The sequence below is a fragment of the Sciurus carolinensis genome, chromosome 4 (assembly GCF_902686445.1).
Source record: "Sciurus carolinensis chromosome 4, mSciCar1.2, whole genome shotgun sequence".
NCBI lineage: Eukaryota > Metazoa > Chordata > Mammalia > Rodentia > Sciuridae > Sciurus > Sciurus carolinensis.
The window spans coordinates 28,799,264-28,819,459 of record NC_062216.1 but is presented as its reverse complement, the minus strand read 5'-3'; the positions used below and the strand labels follow the sequence as shown (position 1 = coordinate 28,819,459).

Sequence of the window (20,196 nt, the reverse complement as noted above, 5' to 3'; positions counted from 1 at the left end):
GACACAGACCTTAAAATCTTCACAAAATAAATTAAAAAATAGATTGTAAAAAGATCATAGACCCAAGTGTAAAATGCAAAACTATAAAACTCCTAAAAAATAACACAGAAGAAAATCTAAATGGTCTTAGTTCTGGTGGCACCTTTAGAAAAAACAATAAATGTGAAATATATGAAAGAATTGATATGCTAAACTTCAAGAAAACTAAAAAATTAGGCTCTGTGAAAGACATTTTGAAGAGAATGAAAAGACAAGTCAAATGCTGTGAGAAATTTGCAAAGTATGTATCTCATAAAGTACTGCTGTCCAAAATATATAAAAAGTTTTTAAAACTGAACAATAAAAAAAAAATCCAATTTTAAGATCAGTGAAACACTTAAAAGACACCTCATTTAAAAAGATAAACAAACGGCAAGTATGTATATGAAACGATGTTCCACATCATGTTATTAAGAAAATGTAAATTAAGATTACAAGGAGATAGTATTACACACCTATAAAAATAAACAACAACCAGAACATGAACACTATCAAATGGTGGCAAGAATTTGGAACAAGAATCCTCATATTTTGCTGGTGGGAATACAAAATGGTACAGTCATTTTGAAAGGCAATATGGCATTAAAAAAAAAAAAAAAACCTAAACATTCTTACCATACAGTCTAGCAATGATGCTCCTTTGTATTTACCCTAAAGAGTGGAAAACTTATGTATACATGAAGACTTACACAAAGATGTTTACAGAAACTTTACTCATAATTTCCCAAACTTAGAAACCAAGATAACATTCATAAGTAAATAGATAAATAATTGTGGCATATCCAGACAGTTCAATATTGTTTATTTCTAAAAAGAAATGAGCTATCAAGCCATGAAAAGATGTAAAGATATGTAGAGTACTCAAATGCATATTAGCAAGTGAAAACAGTCAATTTGACAAGGCTACATATTGTGTGACATTCTTTTAAGGCAGTACTATGGAGTCTGTGAAAAGATCAGTGGTTGACAGCAACTGGGGAAGGAGCAAAATATGAATAGGCAGAGCATAGAGAATTTCAGGGCACTGAAACTACTCTGCCTGATAGTAGATTCACACCACCATACATTTTTCTGCACCCAGAAATGTACAAAACCAAGAATAAATCCTAATGTAAACTATGAACTTTGGGTGCTAACGTTTTAACTGTAGGTTCATTTCTTATAACAAAGGTACCACAGTGGTAGGGGTGTTGATTGTGAGGAAGACTGCATTTGTGAAAATGGAAAATTCTCATTTGTGAGTTCTTGGGAAATTTCTGTGGTTTCCATTCAGTTTTGCTGAAAACCTAAAACTGTTCTGAAAAAAAAAAAAGTTAAGTTTTAAAAACAGAACCTGAGCAGTTATATTTGATAGATATCAAATTTAAGAAATCAAAGTATCACAGCAAATTTTAAAAACATTAAGTCAAATGAAAGAAATCTGTCACAAAGCCCACATATTATGTGACACCATTTATAGGAAATGTCTAGAGTTGACCAATTAATGGAGACAAAAAGTAGTTTAGTGCTGGCTGGGGAAAGTTAGGAGTGTTAATGGGTGTGGAGTTTATTTTTGGAGCCGTTAAATGTTGTCAAATCAGATAGTAGTAATGGTTGCAAAATTACAAGAATATACTTTAAACCACTGAATAATAAAAAAATTTAAAATTATGATTTTAAAGGATGAATTGTTTGGTACAAATGTAAATTATATTCAAAAAACTGCTATTAAAAGTCACATAAATAATAAAACATAAATAATACTTTAAAGCATTAAACTATGGGGATAAAATCAAATGATAATATAGTTTTAGATTTTTAGTATATTTTCAACTGAAATGTCAAAAGGAATTGGTAAGAATTGTACTTTTCCGAAAGAATTGAAGAGCAAAGAAAAACATATGAAACATGAATATAAAAAATGTATAGATAAGTAAGCAAAGCTTAGTTAGAACAACAACTTTGTTCAAAGTAAAAGGTAGCAATGCTGGAAGTTGAATCCAGGCCAGAAGAGTTAATGTTAAAAATCTTATTGGTATTAAACTTTTCTTAAATATTCTGATGTCTCAGCAACAAATATCTTTCTCATACTAAATCACATTTGTAGGATGCAAATAGTCTGCAAGGTGTTCTTATGGTAAAAAAATTTATTCTTCTAATATTTTCTTTGAAGAGCAAAAGAAATGCATATTAAATATTCCAGATAATTAAAATTTTAAACTCATTCAGAGAATAATTAGTAAAAACTGTTTGAAAACAAAAATTGTCATTGTGAATCAACTGTCTTTGAATATCAAAGTCCTAATATATTTATTTTAGGCACCTAATTCAGGAACATCTGTCTCAGCAGTGTCTGTTTAGCTGTGGAAACAGGCTGAATTCTGATATGGATCATTTATTAGTTCTGTCATTATTATATGAAGGCAAATAAATCACCCTGAATACAAACTATAGTTTAGAAAAACAATCAATTATCATTTAAAATATATACTTTATATTAATTCACTCTATTTACCCTATATACTTTACTTACTCCACTAAGTTTTAAGATTGTGATGTAGACCAAAACTAGATGTTGCCCTTAAGTATGTATTTCCAGCCTGGGCCTGGTGTCACATGCCTGTAATCCCAGTGACTTGGGAGTCTGAGGCAAGAGTATTGAAAGTCCTAAGCCAGTCTCAGCAATTTAGTTTAGTCACTCAGCAAATTAGCAAGACCCTGTCTCAAAATAAAAAATAAAAAATGGACTTGGGATTTAGCTCAGAGTTGTAAAGTACCCTTGGGTTCAATTCTTACTACCAAAAACACAAAAACAAAACAACAACAACAAAAATACCTATTTCTAGTCTAGTTGAACAAACTCAGAATATTTTAAAATTACAGTATTTCTGATAAATTCTGCAACTGATATAATTAACATACAATATATATATATAACAAATTATATAAAGAAGGGCTACCTAAATCTGTTTAGTAAGTAGATGGGTAGAAGTGTTAAAATAAAGTTTCTCAATTTTAAGAAATTGTCTTAGTCTGCTTTCCATTGCTATGACAAAATACCTGAGAAAAACAACTTAAAGGATAAAAGAGTTAGTTTGGCTCACAGTTTCAGAGGTTTTGGTCCATGATCCATCCTCTGGCCCTATTATTTCTGGGTCTGTCATGAGGCAGTACATCATGGTTTAAGGGTGTGGCAGAGGAAAGCAATCCATCTTAAGGCAGCTAGGAAGCAGAAAGGGAGAGCAAGAAAGGAGTTGGGGATAAAATATACCATTCCAGGGCATACCTCCAGTGATCCACTGTCTCCAACTAGGCCATAGATCCTAGAGTTTTTACTCACTCCCAACAATGCTATCAAATTATGAATGAGAATTTCTAAATTCTGTTAAGAGAAGAAGTAATTATTAACAGGAAATTAACCACAATAATCTGACTATACAAAATATTTTGCAATGGAAATGTATTAAGTACTTTATCTAAAAGCAAAAATATTAAAAACATGTAAGGTCAAAATAAAGCAATTCAGAGCTGGGGTTGTGACTCAGTGGTACAGTACTTGCCTAGCATATGTGAGGCACTGGGTTCGATCCTCAGCACCACATATAAATAGATGAATAAAATAAAGACCCATGAACAACTAAAAATATATATATATAAATAATTTAAAAAATAAAACAATTCAGAGAAAATGTATACCATAATTTTAAGATAATCTTTTTATAGCATCTTCAAATAAGATTATCTGTACAATTTAAATTATTAGTATAAAGGTAAAAAGAACCAATATTCTGAAGATAATTCAAATGTGAAAAGAGTATGAACTCTGCAGTATATTTTTCAACTTAAAAAATGCAAAGAATACATTGCAGGAATTAGTAAGTTTTTTTCTTTTCTTTCTTTTTTTTGATTTGTTTTTTTGGTGCTGGGGATCGAACCCAGGGGCACTTAAACACTGAACCACATCCCGGCCCTTTTAAAACATTTTATCTAGAGACAGGGTCTCACTGAGTTGCTCAGTGCCTCACTAACTTGCTGAAGTTGGCTTTGAACTCATGATCCTCCTGCCTCAGCATTCTGAGCTGCTGGTATTATAGGTGTGCGCCAGCACACCCAGAAAGATTTTTAAATGTTTCTTTTCCACTTTAAAAAATACTATATAGGATGAGGCTTACTTAAAATTTATGAATAAAAATTTCTGGAAGCAACCCATAAAATAAAATATCATATTTTATTTATTACAGAATTCATATAATAAATATTATCTACAGTTGAATCAAATAATAAGGATTAAATTTGCAAACACCAGTAAACATGAGGGAAAAAAATCTCTAAGAAAGCTCTTCTTGTAGCAAAAATTTATTTGGTGGATGGCTTCCACATTTCTTACATAATTGAAGAAAATAAGAAAAACTCTCTATTTATACCTGACAAGATAACTGGCCTAAAAAAGTTTAAAGTTTAAGTCAATTATAGTTCCTTAAGATCACTTCCCAAAGAGTGGGTAATAAGATTTCCTAACAATAATAATTATTTTAAAAAATGCCAAATTTTTAATTTATATATGTACACACCATATATCATTTTATAAAAATTAATAAATTGATCATGTGATTAGATATATTATTCAGACATTACCTGCATTTTGTTCTTTCCATTTGTATATGGTTCCTCATTCTTCTCTACCTACACACTAAATATTTTTTTCTTATAATCCTTGGCTGTACTAAGTATTCTTATTTCTATACACTGTTTATTACTCTACTTTCTTTTGAACTGTGTATGTGATATTTCATTATTTCACATGCCTCACTACATTCACTAAATTGCCAAGACATTATAAGAATCTGGTACCTCATTTTAGCATAATAATCTATGTAGCATTTTTAGACAATATTTTTTGCATTTAAACATTTTACTTAACGTATATTTTACTTGGAAATTTTTAAAAAGTTTATCAAATGTTTGCTAAATTTCATAAATGATCATATGCTTTATTTCTTAAATATGTTGACAACTGATTGACTATATCCACAGATTTCCTTATACTGTAAGAGCCTTGACTTCTTATTAGAAACCCTACTTGACTGTAGAATACTTTTTTCCTTTGGCAAATTTCTGGGGATTTTTTTCCTAGTTTTTTTTTTTTTTTTTTTTTTTTTTTTTTAAGATTTCTGCATTAGAATCCCCTTACAGAAAGATTATACTAATTTTTGTTATTATTTTTAAAGTTTTGACAGCAGGTTAGGAGTAGTTTTATTTTCACTTCAGAATTGCCTAAAACTTAGTAAAACATATCAATCTCATAATTCTGTTCTTTATTCAACTCAGTAAGCTATTGCTTTGTTTACTTACTACCTCTTAATCTTCTGTCATTTTTTTGGAAGTCCTAATTTTGTGTTATTTTTATTTCAACTACTCTCCAAATGGCTAATTGTTTTTCTAACTTTTACCTATGTCCTATGAGACAAATGTAGGAGACCCAGTGCATTGTCTCTTGGTGATTTCATACCCAGTGATTTCAATAAATTGGTAAAAGCATCAACATGAATAAAGAAGGATGAGGTAACTGGGGTTTCATGCCCTTTACGACAAAGAGTCTAGGTCACTCCACCAGTATAGGAACCTTACCAGCTGGGTGAGTACAGAACTTAACTTTTCATAATCTGTTAGTTCATGATTTAATTTGTATTCCTTATTTATACATAAAGACCATTTTTAATTATACAAATAAACTATTTGATATTTTTAATTCACGTTCACAAAATGTTTTCCCATTTGCCTTCTACCTTGTTCTCAGACTTGTTCTCCTTGATTTTTTAGGACACATTTTGGCTACCAATAATTTGACCATAGCATTATTACTAATACTTAAGTATTAAATCGTCTTTATTTGTTGTGTCTCTTTTCCTTTCTTGTTCATTTTTATGAGAAATTTATTAAATTTAAAATTTATTCAAAAGAACACCTGGCTACCATAATTACCTATTTCATCTTTCTTTTCCCCCTTGTTAATTATTTAAGCTTTTATGTTTATTTCCTTCCTCCTACATTTATGAGATTTATTCAGTTGTTCATTCTAACGTCTTAAGTTGTATGTTGGTGTCATTAATCTCCAGTCTTTAATGTATGACCATTTAGGGCTACTTTTTCTAATTCATCACAGTCACAGTTGTACCTGTATTTACCTTGTACTATTCTTATTATCCTTAAGTTATACATATTTTGTGATTTGCAATATAGAATTTTTTCATTTAATGTTATTCAATTTCAGTTACAAATGCATTCTCAAGATGGTAGTACTTCTTTAAATTAGTTGAAACTTGTTTATAAGCCTACAATGTGTTCAATTTTTACAGATGTCCAATGTAGGTTCATAAACAAAGCTTCTTACCTTTTGTAATGTGATGTTTTATAAGTATTCATTCAAATTTGTTATATTTTTTGTCCAAATTTGTTTCTTAATTTTTTGTAAGTTTGGTCTAAGAGTTATGGAATACTATATTAAAATGTCCCACTACAGTAGTTGCTTTATTTTTTATTTGTTTTACATGTTTTAATGCATGCATTGGGAATTTCATATCTTTTGGTGAAATTTTTGTTTGTAAATTTATAATTATTATTATTTTTTCCTAATATTAGTATGGCTATACTAGTTTTTGTTGTTGTTAGCATTTAGTTGATATACTTTCTTTTCCTTTTCATTTTTTCCTTCCCGATATTCTTTAGTCTATGTCTGTTATAAACTGTATATAGCTGTTACTGTTTATTCTTTTAAAATAATGTCTTTTCCTTATACCAGCTTTTTACACCTTCTCTTTTTCTTTGGCATCATGAAATCGAGTCTAGTCTAGTATTTTGCAGTTTCAATGAGTTTTGAATAGAATCATCTGTATTGTCTTTAATAGGCAACTTGAATATTTTCTCTTTAATAGAAGTTAAAATAGTAAAAATTATAACATATCAAATGATATTGTAGATATTATTTTGTGCATAAACTCAAAATGAACTTTTGTTAACTATTTATAACTCATTTTTATTATGCATTTAAAACAATTATTACTGCTATCCAAAGAATAACCAACTAAAGAGCGTAAGTTAGTTAAAAATGGTATGAACTTTTTCTAAAGGTGTAAATATTTCTGGTAGAATCAATGATGTTTCTGATGATACTTCTGGAAGTTTATGATTTAAGTCAGAAAACCAAGATGTGAAAAGAATTAGATATAATAAGAGCATACAGAAATAAATCCAGAAAACTCTATTTTCACTGACTAAATAAGTTTATCTACCAAAGAGAGAAAGATTTTTTCATTGTGACCTCTTATTTGAGAGGGTTGAAAGGTTGTGACTAATATTCTTACAGTTAAAAAGAGAATTGCAGTAATATTTAATATGTCAATCAGCTTTTGAGTTTAAAAAAATGTTGTGAGAAATATTAAGAAAGCATTCTTGACATTTATCATTGGAAAAGTTAGGAGATAAAAGTAGTACTTTCAGAATAAAACCCGAAGGAGTTTCTGGGAAAAGCTAACGTTCAAAGAGTGACCATTTACCTGGCCTATAGTAAATACGAAACACTTGAAAGACCTAAGAGCATAGGTTTTAATTTTTAAAATTCTACTATGTTGAAATACACGAAGTTCTCTCCTTCCTTTCCTGTCTTCCAGTACAGGATCCAGTATAAATGGTCATGGAAAGGAGGGAAGAGAGAGGAGAAAAGGGAGAGAGAGAGGGATAGAGACTGTGATCTGAAAGAATAAAAGAGGTAGCAAATAATACCATATGACCCAGTTGCTCTCCTCCCTTAAATTTACTGCTAAGTAAAACGGGTAGAGGAAAAAAAAAAAAAAAAAAAGTACTAGTTAGCTTGGTATCTCTAGCAGTCATCTCTTGAGATTTTCCACCTTCATCTTTTGAAAATCCTGATCATTACTGAAGGAAACTAAACTTACACTAGTCAACAATGTTTACCATCCAGAAGCTGGCCAGGCTTGAGAGGATTCTAGAAGCAGCTGCTTCTTCCGTTCTGTTCTGCCTGTGCTGCTCATGCATCGCATTGTATTAGCTCCCTTAGCTAGCTAGTCCTTTTCAAGGGTCTGTCTTTACTGTTGACTCTTGCATTTTGGTGTAAAGTCTAAATGACAGTTACACACCAAAAGATCCTTCTTTATTAAATCATGCATTTTCCTGAAGGGAATATTGAGGGTACATCCCACTTGTTTTTTTCCTACCTAACCCAGAAAAACCGATGACTCCCAGTTCGCAGCTCTGAGGCTTTTTCCTCCAACTCCCTACAGTCACTGCCTTTTGGGCTTCGCACCAGTTCCTCGCTTTTTCTTTTTCTTTTTTTTTTTTTTTTTTTTTCCTTTAAAAAAAAAAAATCTTTTTTAGGGTTAAATGCCAGGCACCTCCTACTGTTGTAAGTGGTCTGTCACTCTGTTCCGCTGTGCGATCGTGATTGGCTGACAAGACAGGGGCGTCTGGCCCCGCCCCCACTTCCCTTTGCCGCGCTCGGTGGGGCTTTTCCCAAAGGTGGAGAACGAGATTCCGGAGGGCTGTGCTTGGAGCAGGTGGAGAAGCATCCTTGTTTTGGCAGTTGGTGCAGTTTTTCCTCCTATCGTGGGTCTGAGCCAAGAAAGGACGAGCATTCTCCCTTTGCTGATAGAGCTTCAGTGAACTGTTGCTCAGAATCTAGGCACTTCGGACACTTCGTCTCACTCCTTTCTCTGGTTTCATTGTATAAATCACTTATACATTTGTAACCCTGTGACTCTACTTTCTGCTCATTGTTCAGAGGAAGAGATCGAAAAGGAATTTCAAGTGTTTTGACGGGAGGGTCTGAGTACTGCGGGGAGCTGTCTAAGGTGCTGAAGCTTCCCAAGCATTTGTCTCCACCAGCACCACGCGGGTTTAGATTGCACGTTTTCCGTTCTCTTTCGGGTTCCCCATGCCTTGGATAAGTCCGTTATCAGGATCGTGAATACCTCTCCGTATCATGGCCCACGTGAGACACTTTCGGACATTAGTTTCTGGATTTTACTTCTGGGAAGCAGCATTATTACTCAGGTAAGTCCACTTGTATTTACAGTCGGACAACTCATTAAGTCCGTGCATTACCTTGCAACCACTTGTTATTGATGAAGTTAAGAGATTTGCAATTCTATACTGACTTACTGAAACCATCCCTTAAATCGTATTGTTTTCTATGTAAAACTGTCCAGTGGTCATCTATTGAGAACTCTGAAAACAGGTGATTTTCCTTATTTTCACTGCTTTGTGTATTTGTAAATAACACCTTATGTTATTTGCAGCAGAGATTACTTTAGAAAAACAATTTTTTAATTTCCAAAGCCTAGCTTTTCCTCCTCACAGATTGCTTTTATAGTTTCCTTTTTGAAGTGACTTATATACCGTGGGTGTTTTTTTTTTTTTTTTTTTTTTTTTTTTTGGTTATGAAACATCTAGTAATTAGAAATGGGACATTACTAACTTTTTAAAGGCAGAAACACAGAACACAAGCATTTACTGATCAAAGAAACTCTGAACATTGCTGATCTACTCCATGATTAAGTCAAATGAACAAAAAATAAGGGCCTTACAGGTACTATTTTCTAATGACCTAGTTCAGTTACTACATGAAGGCAAAATCATAAATAATTCATTAGATATGTTTGATGTCAAGAATTATCTTTTTGAAGAATAACCAAACTACTAAATTATAAAACTGCTCTATGACTTGTCATTTTTTATTATGTTCCAATCATATTAGATAGGCTTTTTTAAAAATTAAAGAGGATATCAGAGTACAGGCAAAAGTTCAGCTAATTTAATCCCTGTTCTTAATCAAGTAATACATAAAGGTAAGATACTGCTCATACAGATTTCTGAACCATCAATATGAATTTTATTTACCATTATTATATAATTATCATAGGATTTTCCTTTTTCTGGGTGGCAAGTTCTTCAAGAGGGTTGAATTTAAGTAAGTTAGTTATGCGTATACTGATTTCTATTTGAAGTATGGAAATATTCTTTTCTGTGTTAGTATGTCAATTTTTTTTAACCTTTGGGCTGCCTTAAAAAAATCAAAATGTTTCTCATAAACTACCTTATAAAAATTCATATTATTTTGATATCTATAAAACAGGACCTGTTTGAAGTTATTATATTTAATTTATTGATCTTTTAACTATTGTTTTGAAGTCTTCTGAATTACTGTATTATCATTAAAAATGTTTTAATATGATTTGCTAAATTCTGGTAACTTTACAATTGCCAGAAATTTTATATGTATCAAATGAAACAAAATGTGTGGAGCTTTTAAATTTATGAAAATGTCACAGAAAAGAGTACAAAGTTCATGTTTTAAAGAAATTGTTCATTTTACTGTAATTTCTTTGTAGTGCTTAATAATGTGCTTTTCCCCAATTAAATCAGATTATTTTAGTTGATAGATACTTGACATCAGTAAGATGTTTTGATTAATGAGGTCAAATATGTACAGTAGCAATTCACCATGACATTTGTTATATTACATTGCTAGATACATAATCTTCATCACTAGATCTGTTGATTTATTATTGGTTTAGTTGAAATTTACAAAAAAAATTTCAAATTGGTAATCATAACTTAATATTGAATAATTTTAGTTAAAATGCTTTTCATGAATAATCAAAAAATTTAATCTCTATGAAAAAAGATAATATGGAAGTTTATGCAGTAATTTTATTTTTCACCAATTTACTTTTTTCTCTAATAAGTCAAATAAGTTTTTTCTGTATAATAGACTGTTCTTAGCTAAGAGTAACTCATAATTCTATGAAGAATAATCATGTGTGAAAATGAAATGTTTTCATTTTCATTGATGGTTCTTGAAAGAGGATTTCCTGTAGTAAAGAAAGGGAAGCTCCCTCTGCTGGAAATTGTTTGTAAATTAATGTCTTTATGGAAACTGGTCTTTGTTCATTAAATCTGTGATGTATTTAGCAAAAAGGAAATAAAGAAAGGGAAAATTAAGACAAAGAAGTACTTCATATTAAATACTCCTACTTATTGTTTTAATTTATTTTTTAAATTTTATTTAGCTCTTGGCACACAATAAGTGTTCTTACTTTTGGGGTACAGTGTGATGTTCAAGAAAATGTATACACTGTGTAATGATCAAGTCACAATATTTAGCATAAGCATTACCTCAAACGTTTATCATTTCTTTGTGGTTGGAATATTTAGAATCCTGTCTTCAATTTATTTTGAAATATATGTTGTAATATTGTTAACTGTGAGCACCCTACTGTGCTAAAGAACACTAAGACTTATTCCTCCTAAGTATAATTTAAAACATTTGTAAGTCAATATGGAGGCTTGAAAAACAATCCAAACCACCAACATTTATATTTAATTAATTTGCTGGTACAAACATTTTTTCATAGGTTTTAAAGTTTTTAAATTTTTAAGTGAGACAGACATATAAAAAGTACAAAAATAAAGTTTCCATCTAGATAAAGTTTCACAGAGGAAACATGCCCAGGTGGAGAGATCATGGATCAAAAAGTAGAAGTGTCGTTATCACTCGACCCTTTCCCACCATCATATCCTTTACCAGGCATTACCTTGCCCAAAAGTAATCACTCTTTGGACATATACAATAAACTTTTTCCCTTCCTTTCAACTTTATATAAAAAGTCATTTAAGTATGCTTTATTTTTATAAGCATTATGTTTATATAATGTATCCATATTGTCACATGCAGCAGGAACTTATTACTGAATGCTATTCCATTATATGAATAAACCACAATTAATTTATCCATTACCCTGTTAATGAACACTTGGGTTTTTCAAGCTTTAGCTATTTTGTGATAATACATATATGCAATTTTGGAAATATGTATGTTACATCCAAAACTTTCTCTAGGAGAGGAATTACTGGGTCATAGAATAGGCATGAATGTGTTTAACTTTAGGAGATACTACCAGTTTTTCAAAGTAGTTCCACCTATTTGCATTCTTATCAACAATTTTTGACAGTTCTTTTTGCTTACTAGTATAAAACTTGATTAGTGCAATGTTATTATATAACTTTCTAGCATTTTCTTTGACTACTATAGAAAGCCCACAAATGATATTTTACCTCTTTTACTGGTATATTGGCATAATTTCTCTTTTAGCAAATGAGTTTTATTAAGACAAAATCAGCAGAGCAAAAATATTCATTATTATAATACAAATGGAAGCTTTCATTACCAGAATGTCAGGTATAGGACATTTTTATAAGGAAATTTTTAATGAAGATAATTCTTTAAATAAACAAAAATTAGAAATTTGCATGCACATAAGATATATGAATTTCCAAGTAGTAAAAATTTAAAGTGGTCACATTTTATTCAGATATTTCTGTTTTATTAAACAGTCTTCTGTGGTTTTTGGTTTTAGTTCTCATATTAATAACATAAGGAACAAAACATCAGTGTTCAGCTTTCTTTGAAATGTAGATAAGTGATGATTATGAAGAACTTGAGGAATAAATTATAAAAGCAGAAAAACTGCCAGAAATATTTCATTTAAATTATCTTCATACTGTACCATTTAATTTTTCATCTTTACAATTTGATGTAAACATAGGCTTGCTCTTTAAATAAATTGTGGCACATCAAATCAAAAACTGAATGTAAATTTCAGAACTTATGATAACCAGAAATAAGAGACTTGGTTTACTTCAAAGTCTATGAAATATTTTCGCATTGGATTTCTGGGTTTCACTTTTGTTAAATTTTGAAGGATAAGAGAAAAATTTTAAAAATGTTTATTGGCTCTATTTTCTTATGTAACATGTTGAAGAAAAATGCATTTCAAAATTAAACTTTTACTAGTATGAAGGTTTATTCATGCAGAAATAGAAGCAAGAATCTATACAGGTTTTTAAAAAATTATGCTACAAATAGCATGATTCTACCCTTTTTTTCTGAAAAATATCATAAATTGTCCCTTGTATAGAAGAATCATAACCCAGCTCCCTAGTCAATGCCTCAGGCAGTTTACCCTGAAGATTCAGAAAATAACTGGTAAAATATCTTCTGTTGTATAATGTTACTCTCCCTTAACCACAGAACTGTGTATGAAGGTAAGTCAATCAACAATTATGTGTTTCATGTACAATGTTAAGCAATTCAAGAAAATTCACTAACCAAATTCTGGTGCACAAATCTTTGTGCTAAGCACAGTTAGTATGGATGATTGAGAAACTGCCACATTTTCCCATCACAGAAATTAAGTCTAGAAGAAAAAAAAAGTGTCAACAGTCAAGAAAAACACAAATGGCAGTGTTTTAAGGAATGTGAAGTAGGGAAGCTATCAAGAAAGCTTGGTACTTGTGCTAGGTCTTATAAAATACTTGTTCAATTATCAGAAATGAGATATAAAACTATTCTATGCAAAATAAATCACACAGTTATATAGTATATGCATGAGAAGTGGTGATGGCCTAAGTCAGTTGAAGAAAGTTTTTGATTTAAAACTATATACTAATAACAGTAATATGAGGAGTTGCAGCATCTTTTCACCATGGAGTAAGGATATAACATTTAAAAGCAAATAATTTATAACTCATTGCCTTTATTACAGGAATAGTCTTGTAACTTGACTCAAATTGTCTCTATAAATCCCTCTCCTTCAGAGATCATTTACCTCAAATTACAGTTAATAGACTAGTGGTGTGTAACTATAGTCCCAGCTACTCAAGAGGCTGAGGCAAGAGAATTGCTTGAACCCAGGAGTTCAAGGCCAGACTAGGCAATATACTAAGACCCCTATCTTAAAAGAATACAAGTAGAATGATAACAGTAATTAGTAACAGTAAGAACTATATTGACAAGCAATGACAAAATTACTAGGAGAAACATTTAATCTGCTTTTTTTTTTTTTTTTTACTTTGGAGCCTGTTTGGCATTTTCTTCAAAAGCAGTCTCTTAAAAGAAATACTGGATACTAACAGACAAACAAGATGTATCCCATTTGTTTACAATACAAATAAATTAAAAAACAAAAAATAATCAATAAACATAAAAAAAAAAGAAATACTGGAATCAAATCCAGATTCCAATTGGATTGTTAAAAGAAAAGAGGACTTTGAACTTGGTTTAGTGTGTTTTGAGTTTGAGATGCTAGTTCTGTATTCTGTCATCAGTTAGAAATGTAGAGATATACATAGATTTAATTTTAAGAACTACAGATTTAACAAAGAGTTATAAGAAGAGGATACAAAGAAAAAGAATGGAAAATACATTTATATGCAATAAGATTAGAATACTTAAAGCAGGGCACAGAGAAGAAATAGTTCTGAGCTAAGGGTGGAGGTAAAACTGGTCAGGTTATGAAAAAGTGACAAAGTAACAGATTTATCAGATTTTATCTGCCCATCCAAAGGACCTTATTAAGAAACATATCTTTCCATCAATTTTCTATAATGTTTTTCATTACATTAATTTTAACTAAAGTAATAAACTAGTCTACAATGAGAGCAGATACATTTTACTCAAGTTTTCTCAGGAAATCTTTAGGGAATTATTTTGGTGAAGGTAGATCTTTTACTTTCATCTATGTACATCATAAAATATATAGTGGATCATTCTTGAGTCTCTCACCAAACCTGTCTCCTATCCTTTTCCATATGATTATTTTATACTTAGATTAGCTGAAAATATCATAATTATCTTATACTTAGATTAGATTTATTGAAAATAAATTCATATATAGTCATATGTCTATATGGAAATGTTGTGTTTATTTTCTTATGTTTTGTTTTTTGGTTTTGTTTGTATTTGTTGTTTCCTCTCATTAGGACAACAGTGTAGCTTTTAGTTTTGTCTTGCTTGGGGTAGTAGGCAGGAAAAGAGAAATGTGAATCACCTCTAAATAACTGATTCTGGAGTGAAGGCAGGAATTCTAAGACAGACCAACTGTTCAGCAACAAATGGAAAGTAACAAATAAATAAAAAGTGAGCTGTTCAGTCACAGAAAATGAATCTATTCTACAACTGCATGGCAGCAATATACATTTTTAGAAAACAGAGTTTTAAGTCCCCAGATGTTGTCAGAAGGAAAAACAATGGTAAAAAGATGTATCTTCATGACAGTGCATGTCTGAAATTGTTTTAGAATCTCTGTATTAGAGATTTTTCTAGGAGAAACTATTTCCAGTACCTCACAGGCAATGCACAGAAGCAGTAACTTTAGTGGTCAATTAGGAATGGCAAAAAATCCACAAGTCATTAACACTCTAGAAATAGTTTAGGGGATGGAAGGTTCAAATGGAAGTGAGGAATTTTCTATGAGAGGACACAAACATTTGGATAAACCCTGAGATACTTCCCATACTATTATAAATACTTTACAACACTGATTGCCCATAAATTGGAATTAACTGGTCCATCCAAGATCCTACCCAAATTTGAGAATCTTTGGAAAACATCTCCAACAGGTGGTTCATTTAAACTTTAAAATTCCCAGCAATAGGACTTCTTCAATCAGAAAGAAAATATTTATCAAATAATTTTAATAATATAAACTAAAATATCATTCTATTTTCTCCTGGCCAAAATGAAATTATTTTTCTTATACACGCCCCTGTAAGTATATGTCTCTATTTTGTTTGTTTGTTGGATTTACTCTTTTGTTTTTGTTTCCTCCACTTAAGACAACCTTCCTGCTCATGGAAACTCTGCCTATATTTGAAGCATGGTTTGAATTAGTAACATTTTCCATGCATGAAACTTGGATGTTCCAGTTTCCTACCTGAACTTCCCTACAATTTCTATAAAAAAAATGTTTAGAGCAAGGGCTACATTTCATGGATTATATAAAGTACTAGGGAAACAAAACCCTCACTTTTAATAATATATCACCATAGAAGGGAGAATGCATAACTTCACTTTCAAAATTGTGTTTTAGATTTTCATTCATGTTTTCTCTCTCCTTCAAATGATAAGTCCCATGGAGATGATATCATTTCTGATTTTTTATTTTGCCTGCACAGTGCTTAATTCACTATCATGCATAGAGCAGATACTCAACAATGAATAAACCTGAATGACATGTACCTATCTCACATATATATGACTTTAGGTTTGAATTCTGTTTAAATCTATGTTATCACCTGGAGTAAAAAGGGAGATTTATATTCAAAATCTCATAAAAGATATAGGATCAAACAAATCTTCTGAGGAGATGTTGCCTACTCTCAGAAAAGTCTGTAAAATAGAAATAGAAACATCTAGTGGAATAGTGCAAGATTTGCTTCTCCTTTGTCCCATAATTAAGTGAAAATTGTGTTGTGTAATGCAATATAGATTATTATGCAATTATATAATAATTATGCAATTATTTCTCAACTTTTTTTCATTATTGAGTCTTAAGGAACATTTTAGACATTTTTTTCTAACTGCCCTCCATGAAATTAAAATACCACAGATACACTCTATATTTTCTTATGTATTCTATATATTATCTGTGCTTTATACAAAGAATAATATTTTTCATTCCTGACCCCAAGAAAACACTTAGGCTCAGCCCGTGTGGGGTAATAATACCCCAAGGTTTAATAGTTGCTACTCTATCATGATGCTTGTTGGACTCAAAATGTATAGTTTTTGCCATTTGGGATAAAATAAAGCAATAAAGCAAGTATTTATTTATTTTGTATTTTACTAGGACTTTGCAGTTTTGGAAAATAAATAGTTGTCATTATTTAACCTATTGATGCTCTTTAACATGTTAGTCCTGAAAGCCTTAGACAATGTTCAATATCTTTTTTTTTTATAATGCATATGGTTCCCAGAAGCTACTAGGCTTTGTAATAATATATTTCAAGTCACTACTATCACACCAATGTCATTGCTGAATGACTTTCATAAATGAAACACCTATCTTTACACAGAATCTTAGAGATATTACCATTTACAGCAATTTTCTATGATTTATATTCTGTTGACTTTTGTTTTTGGTGTTAGACAAATGTAAAAACTTATATTTCTTTTGAAAGTTAAATTCATCATTGTTATAGAGCAGCATCTCAATAATTGATGAGGATGATAGCTTTGGATATTCTTCAAATCAGGAATTGAAATATGTGTAAAAAGCTGAAAGGTAGTGTTACTACAAAAAGAAAAAAAAAAAAAAAAACCCACAACTTATTGGCAGAAAATTGTACCAACAATTAAAATGCTACCAATAGAAAAGTAGGAGTAATTATTAATGATCAGCAAGGGCATAATGTTTGCCTTGTTGTTGTTCATGTTTGCCACACAACACTTTAAATGGGAACATGGGAGAAGAGAAATGATTTGAACCTCAGTGAAATGACCACTTGAATGTCTTCCATCAAATGACTGGAAAGAAAAATGTAAATTGCATTTCTTTGCCTGGCTAATTCCTACTCAAGTCACTTCACCTTCTCTAAGAAAACTTCTCTGATCTCCCTGCCAAGTCTAGGTAAGGATGCCTCTTCTGTGTGCCAGTGCCACATAGCTCAAGGGTGTGGTAATTGAATGCTCCATCTAGTTCAAATTGTGAAGTCCTTGAAACAGGGAAAATAACATATTTCCAGTTCTATCTTCAGGGTTTAACAGAATATCTTGAGCACAGATAATTCTGGAATGAAGCAACATTTTTTTCTTCAAAAGAAAATTAATTTCAAATAAATAATTCTCTTCAGGTATAACCACAGTCACTTTTACCTTTCTCTGCTTTTTCCATCCAGGAGAAAAATTGCTTGAGGGAATTGGGTGCAGATTTTTTAAAATTATTTTATTTATCCCTAATTTTATTTGCTTGTGGTAATATTCTTGTCACTTGCATCTTATCTCTCTTTTCTAAGATTTTCTAGAAAAAGTGCTCTGATTTGTCCACTTACTCACTATCCACCTATACACACTTGGACTTCATCCCCACCTCTAATATATGAAGTAGAACTATACTTTAATATTGTGATGGTATCTTTTAAATACTGGCAAAACACAAATAACATTTCATATGAAAATGGTAGTAGTGACTGTTTCATATTTAAAATATTTCCATAAAGAAAATGTATTTTTAAATCATCAAATGATTTGTGTGTGTGTGGTGCTGGGGACTGAACCCAGGGCCTTGTGCATGGAAGGCAAGCACTCTACCAATTAAGCTATATCCCCAGCCCAATCAAATGATTTTTATTATTTACTTTTATAAGACATCTATACAGGAAAGAGAAAGCATAACTAAATGATCATCCTAAATACTGATCAAATAAATATGAATAAAATATTAATGTGCATTCTCGAGGTAGAATATTTAAATTTCTATTAGTTCACCCATCATATTTCTGAGATTAGAATCACTGACAAGTTTCCAATTCCCTAGATTAGTTGAGAACTACTGATGTTACAGAATATTTGTGTCTTTCAATCTATTTCTGTGCATTTAATGATTTAGTTCCAAGAGACTCTTGCTGACAACTACTGAAAATATACTCATTAATAAAAATCAAACACAGTAATAATTATAAATATTGAGGAAAAAATCCCTTTTGGAATGGGAAGGAATATAAATTCCTTATAATGAAGAAGACAATTTAAATACAATTTGAGTGGACAGAAAAGGCAGAAGAGTATTTCAGGCAGAAAAAGCATTGTTAGCAATGTAGGCAACAGTTTCCATGTGAAACGGAGGATGTGACTTACTTCACAGTGACATTGCTACCATGGGGGCCTCAAATTTTTCTTTCAAGTAAATCCATACCTTATGTTATTTTAGGATTATCTTTCTAGGGAAAATTTGTAGGATTATTCTAGGGTGTTAGAAAGTATCAGAAAATGTTCAGCCAAATAATACTTTTCTTTATTATAAAAGATTTCATTGTCATCATTTGATTATAGTAGAAGAATATATTCTGGTAAGCTGATTTTATATTTATATTTTTGTTAATGTCCACCCCTTAAAGTCTCTTCATTCTATATATTAGGAGTCTAAGGATGAAAATTTAATTATTGGTAGATTAAACAAACAAAAAATCCAAGGAAAGATGTATGACTTTCCATGATTCTATTTAAAAAATTATTATTCCTGACAAGAGATAATAAAGGAATATGTAATGAAATTCTTACCCCACTAATATAAAAACAATCTGTCTCTATAAAATGCTTCCTTATAAATAATACAACACTCTAATATGCATTAAATGATATTTCTACTCATTATTAAATCATTCCCTTTTTAGAAGAGCCTTATCTTTAGTTTAATAAAATTCTGAGAAACCTATCTTTGTGTAATATGTTCCACTGTCTAGTAAAAATAAATGAATGTCCTTGTGTCCTTAATTTGCCTTCTATTTTATTTATTGGGAAGAATAGAAGCAGCAGCAGATTAAATAGAATGCACTATTAGAAATCTTCCTTCTGCTTCATGTTGTTTCTTTGTAAAATCCTAAAATACTTGAAAAGATAAGGAATTATTTTCTCCCCATGAATCTCAGGAATTTAGTATATCTCTTTCTTCTGCAAATCTTAAATAGAGTGAGAATCATAAAAGACATTGACTGCTGCAGATTTTGCTGGTGTTTTCTGAGATGATAGTAAGAGAATTATATCTTATGTGTAGCTCAAATATTTTCCCTAAATAACAATACGTGATCTTAAAATTTTTGCTCTACTTCAAAAGGCCAAAGTATATATCATTCTCTGTATATTTGCAGTTATTATATATGTCAACTTAGAGCAAAGACTACACTGAAGGAGTCTGATATAAAAAATTTCAAATTTCTGGAGCAAACTAAAATTCATGCTCATACATATAGTAAAAAGATGAAATAAATGTCTTTAAAAGATATAGCTAGTTTATTTTGGATATTTTCTAAATTAACCAGTCTTGCATCCTATTTTTTCTCCACTTGCATTTGTATACATATTTGAATACAAGATTTGGAGACAAGAATCAGGGTCAACTCTTGGTTCTTGCCTTGGAGAACTGAGTGACCTTTCTACAGACCCAGTGATTGTACTGGATATGCTATTTTTAATTATAATATGTAGAGCTGTATGTACCTAGAGAGTACAATTTTTAAAAAATAACATGGTCAAAATGTAATCATCTCTCTTTGGTAGAAAATATATCCTTAACATTACAGTTATAATTTCTTTCTTTATTTAGTGTC

At 30.8% G+C, this 20,196-nt stretch overlaps 1 protein-coding gene across 2 annotated transcripts in view; it reads left to right on the top strand.

The window, feature by feature from the left end:
- The first annotated feature begins 8,998 nt into the window (after positions 1-8,998).
- Glra3 (glycine receptor alpha 3) overlaps positions 8,999-20,196 on the top strand; it is a 158,972-nt gene continuing 147,774 nt past the window's right edge. Inside the window, exon 1 of one of the 2 annotated variants that reach the window (XM_047550228.1) lies at positions 8,999-9,084. In XM_047550228.1, coding sequence (XP_047406184.1) covers positions 9,014-9,084 — 71 coding nt within the window. In that variant the 5' untranslated portion in view covers positions 8,999-9,013. The remainder of the gene's footprint in view (positions 9,085-20,196) is intronic. The other variant, XM_047550229.1, reaches the window with a different exon arrangement.